Raw genomic sequence first — 12,442 nt, 5'->3', positions numbered from 1 at the left:
TTTTATTTTATTTTTTTATTATTTTTATTTTATTCATTTAATTTTTTACTTGTTTTTTTATTTATTTATTTATTTTTTTGTGTGTGGTCCGAGATAGTGCTGGTTGTCTGTTCTGTGTTTATTTCTGGAAAAAACTCTAAAATAAAATATTCAAAAAAAAAAAAAGAATGTTGGCCTAAATGAACCCACTCCGCCCAGTCAAATTAATAACCACATTCCTTGAGGCACCGGTGGAGTTGGAGCCATCCTCGACTAGAGCCTATTAATCAACCCTAAACCTAAACTAAATTATTAGTCTTTCACACCCAACATGGAAAACACGACAGCCAATATTTGTTATAGCTCCTGGTCCTTATTCTGACTTTTTATCTGAATTCTCAGAGTCAAGTTTAGTCCTTAAAACACATTATTGTAGGTGATTTTAATATTCACGTGGATGTTGATAATGGTAGCCTTAGTACTGCATTTTTCTCATTATTAGATCCGACTGGCTTCTGTCAGAGTGTACATAAACCCAATCACTGTTTTAACCACACCCTCGCCCTTGTTCTAGAATATGACATTGAAATTGAACATTTAATAGTCTTTCCACAGAATCCTTCATTATTATTATTATTATTTAATAACTTTTGAACTACTATTCTGGACTACATGCCATTAGGCAAAAAATCCTACTCTAGATGTCTATCTGATAGTGGTGTAGCTAAATTTAAGGAAGTGATTCCATTTGCATTTAATTCAATGCTATGTCTCAATATAACAGAGTACTCCTATGCTAATTGCAGCCACTCCTAAATTGACCATCTAGTTGATAGTGCTGCAGGCTCACTGCGAACGACACTTGATTCTATCGCCCCTCTAAAAAAGATGATAATAAAACAAAGAAGGTTAGCTCCATGGTATAACCTTAAACCTGCAAATTAAAGCATCACAAAAACTTGAAAGGAAATGGCCTTCCAACAATCTGGAAGAATCTCATTTACCTTGGCAAGATAGTCTTAAAACATATAGGAAAGCCCTCTGTAATGCCAGAGCAGCCTACTACTCATCATTAATAGAGGAAAATAAAAACAACCCTTTTCAGCACTGTAGCCAAACTGACAGAGAGTCACAGCTCTTTTGAGCCATGTATTCCTATAGCCCTCAGTGGTAACGACTTCATGAGCTTCTTTAATGATAAAATTTTAACTATTAGAGAAAACATTCATCATGTCCTGCCCTCAACAGGTACCGATTTATCTTCAAACACAGGAACCTTAGAAACAGCTGTAAAGACCTAATATACTGTATATTTAGACTGCTTTGCTCCTATCGACCTTCTTCAATTGACTTCAACAATTTCTTCATCTAAGCCATCAACCTGTCTCTTAGACCCCATTCCAACTAGGCTGCTTAAAGAAGTTTTAACAGGCTATGTCCCACAGTCTTTTAAAATAGCTGTAATTAAACCTCTTCATCCAGGGGTTTTAGCCAACTATAGACCTATATCTAACCTTCCCTCTCTCTCTAAGATCCTTGAGAAAGCAGACGCCAATCAGTTGCGTCTTGTTAGATCTTAGTGCTGCATTTGACACCACTGAACATCACATCCTATTACAGAGTCTGGAACATTTAATTGGCATTAAAAGAAACACACTAAGCTGGTTTAAATCCTATCTATCAGATCAATCTCAGTTTGTACGTTAATGGTGAACACTCCATGCATGCCAAAGTTAGTCACAGAGTTCCACAAGGTTCTGTGCTTGGACCGATATTCACCTTATATATGCTTCCTCTAGGCAATATTATTAGGGAACACTCCATAAACTTTCATTGTTATGCGAATGATACCCAATTATATCTATCGATCAAGCCAGATGAAACTAATCAGTTAACTAAACTTCAAGCATGCTTTAAGGCCATAAGGCTGCCCGAATAAGTCTCTTAAGACTCCCCAGTTGATCCAGAACTAGGAAAAGAGATCATATTTCTCCAATATTAGCTTCTCTGCACTGGCTCCCTGTAAAAAGAATAGAATTTAAAATCCTTCTACTCACCTACAAAGCCAGAGCTTTCAGTTATCAAGCTCCTCTCCTGTGGAATCAGGTCCCAGTTTGGGTTCGGGAGGAAGACACCATCTCCACATTTAAGAGTAGGCTTAAGACTTTCCTGTTTGATAAAGCTTATAGTTAGGGCTGGCTTGGGTAGGTCCTGAACCTTAGTTATGCTATAGGCCTAGACCGCTGTGAGACTTCCCATGATGCACTTAGCTCCTCTCTCCTCCTCTCCCTCTGTATACATTTTTATCCCATTAATGCATGTTACTAACTTGACATCTACTTTCCCCCATAGATTTGTGCTTTCTTGTCTCTCTCCTCTCTCCTGTCACTTTCAGTAGGTATTTCTGCCTCCGGAGCTGTAGAGTCTGGATTGTGGGCCACCTGCTGCCCCTGTGTTCCTGCTCGACAACTGCTACTACAATTGTTATAATTAGATTTATTACTATTATTATTATTATTATTCCTATCACTATAATTCCTATTATTACTTTATTAATACTACCACTACCATTACATTATTACTATTTTAAAATTCTAGGTGAAAATTGCATTGTGCTTAGTTACTTTTCCATCTACGGTGTAGAACACAAAATACTTCCAAACACTGCTTCTCAGATGCTTTGGTGTCTTGATTGTCTGCTCAGGAAGGCTTTGCTCGTTACTGTCCTCCATTTTCTGAGAAAACAACATAACATTACTAGCTTAGTTAACTGCTGGGTCAATAGGACATGCAAATGGTCAAGTTGATCGTGAATTTATTAGAGCGCCCACTGCTGGATCACAAGGCAAACTACTTCACTGCGCCACAGACAGTAAATTTTGTAAGTCATTACAGTTCGAATATTAACTTTTTTCCCCATGTTCAAACAATAAAAAGTGACAGCCCTAGTGTACGCATGGTTCAGTTTAATAAATCTCAATGATTGTGGAAATGGGCACACAAGCCTCATAGCCACTCCCACAGTTAGCCATAAATGGACGTAGACACACCTTTAATTGCCTGTCTGCATATCAATATTTCAATCAATCAATCAATCAACACTGCCTGCTCCACTACGCATTAGACCTGTCAGTGAAAGGCAAAGAAGCAGTGCAATTCCAGTTGTTCCTCCTCGTGAGGTTCTCCAACAATGCCTGAGCAGCTGTTATCACACAAGTGCTTCACAATAAAGGATAAAATGAAAAGAACAGTAACATAAAATAAAATGATGCCTCCGTTGTAAATAGAAAGAATGATCAAATTAAGAACACATTTTTAAATTTTAGTGAAGTTTATAAATGCACTTTTTATTGACATTTTAAATCTGTGTAGACTGGAAAAAAGGCAGTAAAATTGGCTAACCTGAACAAACATTGTTTTATCAAAACTCCTGATGCCACCTCACCGTGTTATGAGTCTCAGTTTAATTCGGTTTGTATCTGATCCACCAACCAGCACATATTTTAGTGAGAAATCTTAATTTTTGAAACGTTCGCCTCTCATTCCCACAGTCTTCTCCCACTAAAATAGTGCAGCATAACAACGGTGGCTAGTAGCGAATTGAGGCGACAAAATCCAAAATGTATGGAAAGTAAGTAAGTACGGAAATAGTTTATCTTTATGGATTATATTGATGCCAAATTGACAAGAAGACTTTCGACATATGACACCTTTCATCTTGTGTTTCTAGAGCTATGCGTTTTTGCCTACACGTAAGGAATTGTTAATGTGCCATATTTCTTAAAAGGGAGGGTGTAATATCTTACTGGAAAAGCAGGGAGCTTCAGTTTAATTAAAATTGCTAATACTGTTGGTAGCCTATATATTTTAATGTTTTGTCACCACTACAGAAACCCTAGGTAACTGCTAAAGTATGATAAGATTGTTTGATGTTGGCTGCAGTTAGTTATTAGTTTGATTAATGGTTTACAGTCTAATAATGTATGTTTGTAGTGATTTCTGACGGTAGATTATCGGGCTAATTATCAGCTAATTGTACTCTAACAGCAGTATGCAGTAAATGGTTGCCCTTTGTGTGTGTGTTTTTAAACTACTTTGATAATTAAACATAACGTGCTTGATGGTGTTATGACTCTTGATGAAACTTGGAAGCTCAGCATTCTCGTTGCCCTTTAACTTCCCTTTTTGAAATGTATTCACGCAGAAAAAAATATTTCGCTGTATAATATGATCTCCTCTTTCTGTCAGCTGCTGTGCGTGCAGTGTATTCAAAGAATTGGGATTTTATTTGTTTAATTATCAGGTGCATTTTCAACATACATTAATAACCGTAATTATACATCATATAACATCAAACACGAGTTTCACATCACAATTTGTCAAAAAACACACATTTTATTGGGGACCCACTCAATTTCCCTGGCACCCACTCAAATGACCACCTGTGGGTCCCAGGGCTGACTACAATGAAAACCTATCAACATCACTGATATTGAAATTGGCCCAGCAGTTTCTGACGAGATGTTAAAAACAGGATTTTAAGAAAATTGAGAAAAGTCAGAAAATGTGAGGTTTAGAGAAAACAAGACCAGTGGCACAAAGATGCAGAATAATTAAAAGATTAAAATGATGAAAGAATTTTGACTTTAGCCAAACTGTTTTAGAGATAATTGCGGAAATGTAAACTTGATTGTTAAGGTCAATGAGTATCATTTTATGTGCCTGAGTAATGGGTGGAATTTGCAACCCACCTGCCAATATTCGTGACTTTCGGTTGTATGGTTTTTGCTGCATGAACACTTTAAATGGAGAAAAGAAAGAATTAAAGCTGCAAGCAGCATTGAACGGATGAGACCGCTCTGATTCTTCAAGACCATTGGGCACTCTGCGAAGGGGTTAAATATCACTTCCTGCGTCCACTATGTGGTGCTAGAGAACATGCAGTAATCATATACAGTGTTGCTGTGTATCAAGTGTAGATCACACAATAAAACTCCAAATTAGCCTTTAAATGTCCTCAGCCTGGGACTCTTATCAAGCATGTGAAATTTGGAAAAGATCTGATGATGTGGAGCTGAGGTACATCTAGGTAAAACATAGGGCTGCTTCGTTGAAATTTTGTAGGGGGTGCAATCGAGCCATTTTGTCACACCCAAGCCCAGACTATACCAGAAAACAAAACCCACCTCTTCTGATGCATGTGCCAAGTTTCGTGACTTTTCAGCTATCCCTAGCCGTTTTGAAGGTTAAAAGTCATTAGTCAAAAGTCAACTTTATCTCAACCGTGGCGTGTGTTTGGGGGCGCTATAGAGCCCCGTGGCCACACCCGAGCCCAATCACTGCAGAACTTTGCGATTTTCGCCATTTGTGACGTGTGTGCAAAGTTTCAAGAGTTTCAAAAATGCGTTTAAAGGGCCATAATGATAATAATAATAATAATAATAATAATGATAATAATAATAATGAGTTACAAAAACAATGAGTTTCAGTGCCAGGGAACGTTCGGCCCATGTCTTTTCTGTCCAAATTTGAGGTGGATGTGCTTAACCTGCTAGAAGGAGTACATCCAAGTATAAAATATCAAACGTCATTTCCTGTTGCCAGGGGCGCTATGACCATGACTCAATATTGGCCTGTGGATGTCTTCAGGCCGGTACTCTTATCAAGCATGTGACGATGTGGCGTTACAGTTTCTTTTCTCATGTCGAAACATCGAAAAATCGCTGCATTGCCACAGACACGACGTTGAACGAAAACTCACATCTTCATAATATCACATCAGTGTCTTAAGACTTTTCTGCCCAAATTTGAGGTGGATCTGGTCAACCTGCTAGGAAGTGTACATCAAAGTATAGAAACTGTAATTTCATGTTGCCAGTTGGTGGCGCTATGACTATGACTGAATATTAGTATGTAGATGTCTTCAGGGCGGGACCCTTATCAAACATGGGAAGTTTGGGGCAGATTTGACCATGTACACTCAAGTTACATTTACAAAATTCGACGCCACGCCACGGAGTTCAGCGAAAACTCACACTTTTAACTTTTTTTAATTCATAAAAAGGTCTTTAGATTGCACTGCCCAAATTTGAAGTCGATCCGATTAATTCTCTAGAAGGAGTTCGTTAGAATTAAAGAATTATCACTAAATTCAAAATGGCCGACTTCCTGTTGGGTTAGCTGTATGTGTCAAAGATGCTCTTCTTTACGTGCGGACATGATACATCCCTAATTTGGTACATCTAGGTGAAATGTGCCGCAGGGGCTGCTCTGTAGGGGGCGCTAGTGAGCCATTTTGCCACACCCATGCCCAAGACCCATATCAGACGTACATTTTCGCCACTTCTGACATGTGTGCAAAGTTTCATGAGTTCTTGAACCTTTAGCCCCTCAAAAAAGCCAATCATTTCAGGTAAGAAAAATAATAATTCCTTCAGTTTCAATAGGGTCCTCACGGCAGTTGCTGCTCGGGCCCTAATAATCTCTACAAAAACAATAGGTTCCCGGCACTTTCGTAGTAGGGCCCTAATGAGAACAAAAGCAATAGGGCTCCAGCAGCGAGCTTCGCTGTTTCGACGCCTAACAAGTAAGATATAAAACAAGATAAAATAATTTAAATAGTTACAATAAATACCATCAGTTAAGAAAAAGCCAAAAGTGATTCTTAAGAAAAGATTCAAAAAGAGGTTACTTAGTTTGTCTGCCTGAGATACTCAGGCAGGGAGTTCCACAGCAAAGGCCCCTTCACCTTTAGTGACAAGTCGAGATTTTGGAACCATTAGTAGGGACCTGCCAGAGGATCTCAAGCAGCAATCAGGCACATAGGGAGGAGTAAGCAGATCACAGATAGAGGCAGGAACCTGACCATTCATGGCTGTAAAAACAAGCAGTAAAATCTTAAAATCAATTCTAAAAGGTAACAAGTAAACAGGTAACTTGGTACGTGTTAAAAGCCTAGCAACAGCGTTTATGTGTAAGAAATAGCATATGCATGGTTTTGGTGCATATGCATCATTTATACATCTGGCCCCAGGTGATGTGAGCAATTACATTGTGTCTGTGCAACTTGAGCAGTTCTGCAAAGAAGGTTGGGGAAACACTGCAGTCTCTGCATGTGTAAAGCTGATACAGACCGAAGTGTTGTCAAAGACGCCTCGTCTAAATATTGGAAGCAGTGAATTTTGTGATTTATATTTCTAATTCATTTAGGTCAATCTGTATAGATTTGTTTGTGCTTTAACATTAACCTTTAACATAAAAGTATTTTTCTTTTGATTAGTGTCAAAGAATCCTGATTACATCCACTGTGGTTCCATGTTGTAAAACATAAAACTTGGAAAAGTTGGAAAAGAAATGGTGCGTAGTCTATAGTCAGTGTATATACCATAGAGAGGAAAGAAATTTTACTTACATATTTTTTCTTGATGATATTCCGTTTGGGTCTGTCCGTACTCATCTTGCCCCGCAGACACTAAGGGGCACATGAATTACAGAAGCCTCTTTCTTTTTCCCTCGACTTTTTTGCTTTGTTTTCTCTATAGGTGTGGAAATGTACATTCCACTGCTCTGTCCTGGAAAAGAGGAGTCAAGAAATATAATACAAAATATAGGAGGAGCCTTGAAATGTTTTAAGCCATTTTTCTCCTAAAATGTAATTTTGACCTGATGGCTGTGGTCAAAAATAAAGACACCAATAATTTTGAAATGTGGACAACAATCAGTACAAATAAAAGGATAGAGTTGTACTCTGTATAAAGTGTTATTCAGGCTAGTAAAGGACAAGTTAATATTCCCTAAACCTACAGGGAATATTAACCTGTATAATATCAACTACCCCATTAGTAGTAGCCAGCATTTTATTATTTAACCATGACCAGTATTTTTTCTTGGTCTTAACTAAGTAGTCACTAAGTTGCCTAACCCCAACAATACCTGAACCATATTTCAGTTGGCATTTGCAGGTTTTGTGGAAATTTCTAATGGCAGTAAATGTTCAAAATAATATCTGCTGAAGCAAAACACTCTTTTTTTGTTCTGTCTAGTGAGTGCTATGTCAGGGATGATGCTTCCTACAAACAAAGCCTAACTGGCTTTGTATAAGACATTTTAATTTTAAACAGACATTTTGGATCAAGAAATAGCACTGCAAGCACAACTGACAAAAGCGTGAAACAGGAACACGGCATGACGTAAAAACAAAGGAAAACACCACACAAATTGAGTGTGATGCCTCATTCTTGACCTGGAAACAGTTTGACAAAGAAATCTTGACTCCAGGTTCACTTACTACCTAACTAAGTATGATGACTGAGCCATCTCCATGACAACTGAACAAACTCCCGTTGTGAGACGAAAGCTTCAGAAAAAGCTAGTAAGTGGATCTTGAGTTAATTGAGGTTTTTTGTCAAATTACAAAACATATCTAGCTAGCTAGACTTTAACGAACGTGAACTAGCTGCCAGCATGTTCTGTGATTTAGATAATGAGTTAGCCTGAAGTTTTTTTTTCTTGTAATGAGGCATGGACTACCGGCAACCTACTACACATTTATAAGCTTCTCCACCTTCACAGTGGAAACTGCCCACCAGTCTGGCTCAAGAGCACCATGATGGAAGCTGATGATGTGGGACAGCAGAACATTGACTGCATCTTAGTTTTCACATGTGTATAATAATCTATGATGATAACAATATAATCAACAATCACTGATTTAATTAACTGCTTTGACAACTAAACCTCCCATTGGCTGCAGTGGAATTTGGTAGAAATACTGCAGGGTGGTCATCTACAGTCATAGTTTAAAAAAAGATGGGAGCACCTTATTTTCTTTGTTACAGAGCCATTGGTAGAGTGCACTGCTTTAGAACTTTGTGCTGATTAATAGATTAGATTTACGTGTGTACCACCTCTCAACTGCAAGCATCAGTCAGGACGTCTGACAATGAAGATTACAGTATATTACAGCAGACATTTTAATTGTATTCATATTTTACAAGCTAATGTAAAACAATGAATGTCTATTTGTGCACTTGCAGCAAGATTACCAAGTGTTCCAAATCAACATGTGATCAGATTAAATGGTGGCGATCGCCTGAATGCGTCAGAGTTTAAATTCACAGAAAAGAATAACCTGACCATAATGCCACATGAAGCAAAACATATTGACTTATCTAATTATGAAAATACTGACATAACATAAAGACCCATATAGAAGCCAACCCTTTCATTACTACTAGGCTGTGTAAATTGTGTTCATGTGGAATAAAGTGATTGTGTAAATAACCCAATGGAAATTAATAATTGGATTTTCCCGTTTAGGTCTATAAGCCAATTAATTAAATTCGCCCTCCAAATCAGGTGTTAGAGAAACCCACACTTTAAATCAACAGCCCATTTGTGTATCTCATGAAGTCACCATCTCTCTGTAATATTCATGTAGCGTTATGGTCAGGTTATTCTTTTCTGTGAATTTAAACTGATAAAAGGTGGACCGTGTTGCATGTAGCCTAGGCCTACAACACCGTGCATGGTGTCACAAGTTAATCCGACAGTAGGTCGTACAAATCAGGTGGCCAAGCGATGTGAGGACACACACGGCCTGTACAACATACAGACTGCTCCACAAAATGCCTGCTCCCACAGTGATGAAGGGAGTAAATGTTTGAAAACATTGCTCTTTTTCTGACAGGAATGATATCGAATCCTACATGCTGCTGATCTTATTTTCTTTTTCGACATTCAAAATGCAGTTAGTGAATCTTGCTGGTGACACCATTTCACTCACATACACAGCTAAAACTAAAAAGAACCAGATGTGACTGTATTGTAAATTTAATTAAATTAAGATATAAAGCATTCAGGAAGACAGCAACGCCTCCTCCTCCTGTTTTCAACATCTGCCGTTACTACAAGCAACCACCGACGCGTTCAGTCGATCACCACTCAGTTAATGTGATCACAGCTTGATATGGATCACCGGCCTACAACCAGCTCCGTCAGAACCACTCATAAACATTTAAATCGATGTACCTCTGTCAGTACAGGGTGTAACGGTAAGTGTGGATGGCTGCCTGCATTTCTATGTACAATCCTGACGAGTCTGTAGGCTATGATATATCATTAAGGACACCTAACAATGCCGGTGGCAGGCCATTACAGCGGAAATCTCTATTCTAGTTATATTAGTCCTTAAACAAAGCAAATATGAAACAATAACCAAACACCCACCTCCAGCAGGATTGTCGGCCTACATCATGAGCACACCGACAACCTGAGGCAATGGCACACGACCCACTCACACTTTTTTTTTAATCAAACCCTGAAACAGCGAGTCACATAAAATATCCCACCGGCTCCGGCGTGCCGTTATTCACCTTACTGAGCCGTTTGGCGCGGTGTGCCGCACCTGCACGGTTGTCGAACGCAGGGAGGCAGCACCGCAGCCGTTTCCGAACCAAGGCCACCTCTATCGAAAGCCACAGGGCTCACAATTCATCTCCGTTTCCCAGGCGCTTAAAACGCCACCAGACAAACGCCTGCATTTGATAATGGTCCCCGCCCTGTGGATATCACAGCCAATAAATTTGAACTGTAATCACCCAATCAGTAAGGAAGAAAGGCAGACCACATAAATCAAGCACTGATCTTCTTTGCTGTCTGTTTGTTTTTTGTTTGTTGTTTCTGTAACATTCCTGAAGATGGCAGCAGAGGCCCATTTAAACTTCGCTAGGCTGCAGGCCGATATTACTTGTCTTTCAGAGGCTGTAGCGGCTCAGTTTTAAAGCTAGAGCGAAGATAGAAACATCACATGAAACTAGATGACCTAAGGCATCCATTGGTGGCATGCTGCCCAGCTTGAAGGGGGCTAAATAACGCTTCAAAGTTAGGCTAAATTTTGGCAAGGGAAAAACTGGTGTTGCCTTTTTTAAAGGGACCTCCCACGTCAAGATATCCGAATAAAAATTGGTTCTATGAGTCTCCCCTTTACAGACATGCCCACTTTATGCTAATCTCATGCAGTTTGGGGCAAAAACCATGCAGTTTTGTTGCATGCAGTAGCCTATGAATGTGTTATTTTCACCCATTCTAGCAATGGTGTATTTGAATATTTCTGCATACTATTGGGACACATAATAGTTGAGATTATATGCTGCAGAATGTATTTAGAAAGTGAGTTTTTTCAGCTTTGTATAGTTTGAACGTACATTTATTTTATTAAGATTATATCACTATATACCACCACAATGTAAAGACTACAATGCTAAGTTTTTCTAGCCGACCTAGTAGCTAACCTACAGCAGAGTAGGATTTTCACACTGTGGTGGGAGTAAGCTGTGCCGATCCATCTATTCATCTTACTGAACTGACTGGTTGTGTGTGTCCCGTTGCAGAATAAAATACTTGGATGCCCCATCCACTTTGACTCCTGTGCCATAGATGTTCATCACATATTGTTTTCCAGCATACAGTTTATAGCAAGCTTGATATAACAACACAATTGGTCTACTGATTAGGCCTACTAAGTGTAATCCATTTCTTCACCATAAAATGGAGTCCGGGGAACACAAGCATTAAGGGTTAGAATTAGAGCTGAAATCAAGGTCTACACTATACACTACCTTATTTTAGTTTACAGCAAGCACTCCTGATGTATAAACACAATACTGATTCGATTTCTGAGAGTGGTGTGATCTATAAATTCACCATAAAATGGTGTACAGAAAATTCAACCCAATGATTGGAATAATCCACCACCTTTACAAAGTAATAAAGTTTTGTGCAACTATCAACCATGAGCAACCACTAGAGAAAATCTTTCATTTTAAAATTGTATATGAACAATAACCTATATTGTTATATGTCCCCAAAAGTGGGAGACTGTGGACAGAGAAATGAAATGTAACAGCTTGAGCTTCACAGGGAATCCCAGCCGAGGGACTGAGGCACCTGATGCAAACATTAGAATAATTTCTAATGTAAAACGATAGGACCTTCCCTCTGCAAATACAAACAGAAAAGAAAAAGCTTTACCACCAGACACACAGACTTTCAAAACACTTTTTGGAAAGTGTTATAAGCCTTTTTCTTCAGAATTGATAAACTTTTAAACATATAATAAGAAAATTTCACTATCAAGACAGAAGGATTGGGTGGGTGTGAAGCATAGGTGTAATTAGGGCGTGCACCACTTATAGTACACCACTATCAGGTAACCTGATATTGCTGTCAATAGTGAGTGAGTGATTGACACCTCAAGGTAGATAATGACAGGCTGTATGTAAATGAGGCAGACCTGATGACATAGAGAAGTGCATTTTTCAACATTTGGTGAGACAGAGAGTGTTTCATAGTGCTGTTGACAGTGCCTTATGTCCAGCTAATGGTTGTACAAAATGTGAGCATTGTAATTTCCATCCAACTTTTAACATAAACCAGTTGCATTCATGGTTTTGCAACTAACCTT

At 38.7% G+C, this 12,442-nt stretch overlaps 1 protein-coding gene across 7 annotated transcripts in view; it reads right to left on the bottom strand.

Annotated features, from left to right (window-relative positions):
* The window catches only part of LOC122881591, a 41,588-nt gene extending 30,790 nt beyond the window's left edge, over positions 1-10,798 (bottom strand). For 2 of the 7 annotated variants that reach the window (XM_044207974.1, XM_044207968.1), the window contains exons 1-2: positions 7,391-7,511; positions 6,728-6,853 (exon numbers count right to left, since the gene is read on the bottom strand). Coding sequence is in view for 4 of the 7 variants with exons in the window: in XM_044207972.1 (XP_044063907.1) it covers positions 7,391-7,463 (73 nt within the window). In the remaining 3 variants the exon portion in view is untranslated. Of the gene's footprint in view, positions 1-2,036; positions 2,086-6,727; positions 6,854-7,390; positions 7,551-10,206 lie in introns of those variants that run through there. The other 5 variants (XM_044207972.1, XM_044207971.1, XM_044207970.1 and 2 more) reach the window with 5 other exon arrangements.
* Positions 10,799-12,442: the final 1,644 nt, after the last annotated feature.

The sequence above is a fragment of the Siniperca chuatsi genome, linkage group LG9 (assembly GCF_020085105.1).
Source record: "Siniperca chuatsi isolate FFG_IHB_CAS linkage group LG9, ASM2008510v1, whole genome shotgun sequence".
Classification (NCBI taxonomy): Eukaryota; Metazoa; Chordata; class Actinopteri; order Centrarchiformes; family Sinipercidae; genus Siniperca; species Siniperca chuatsi.
This window is presented reverse-complemented; position numbering and strand designations above follow the sequence as displayed.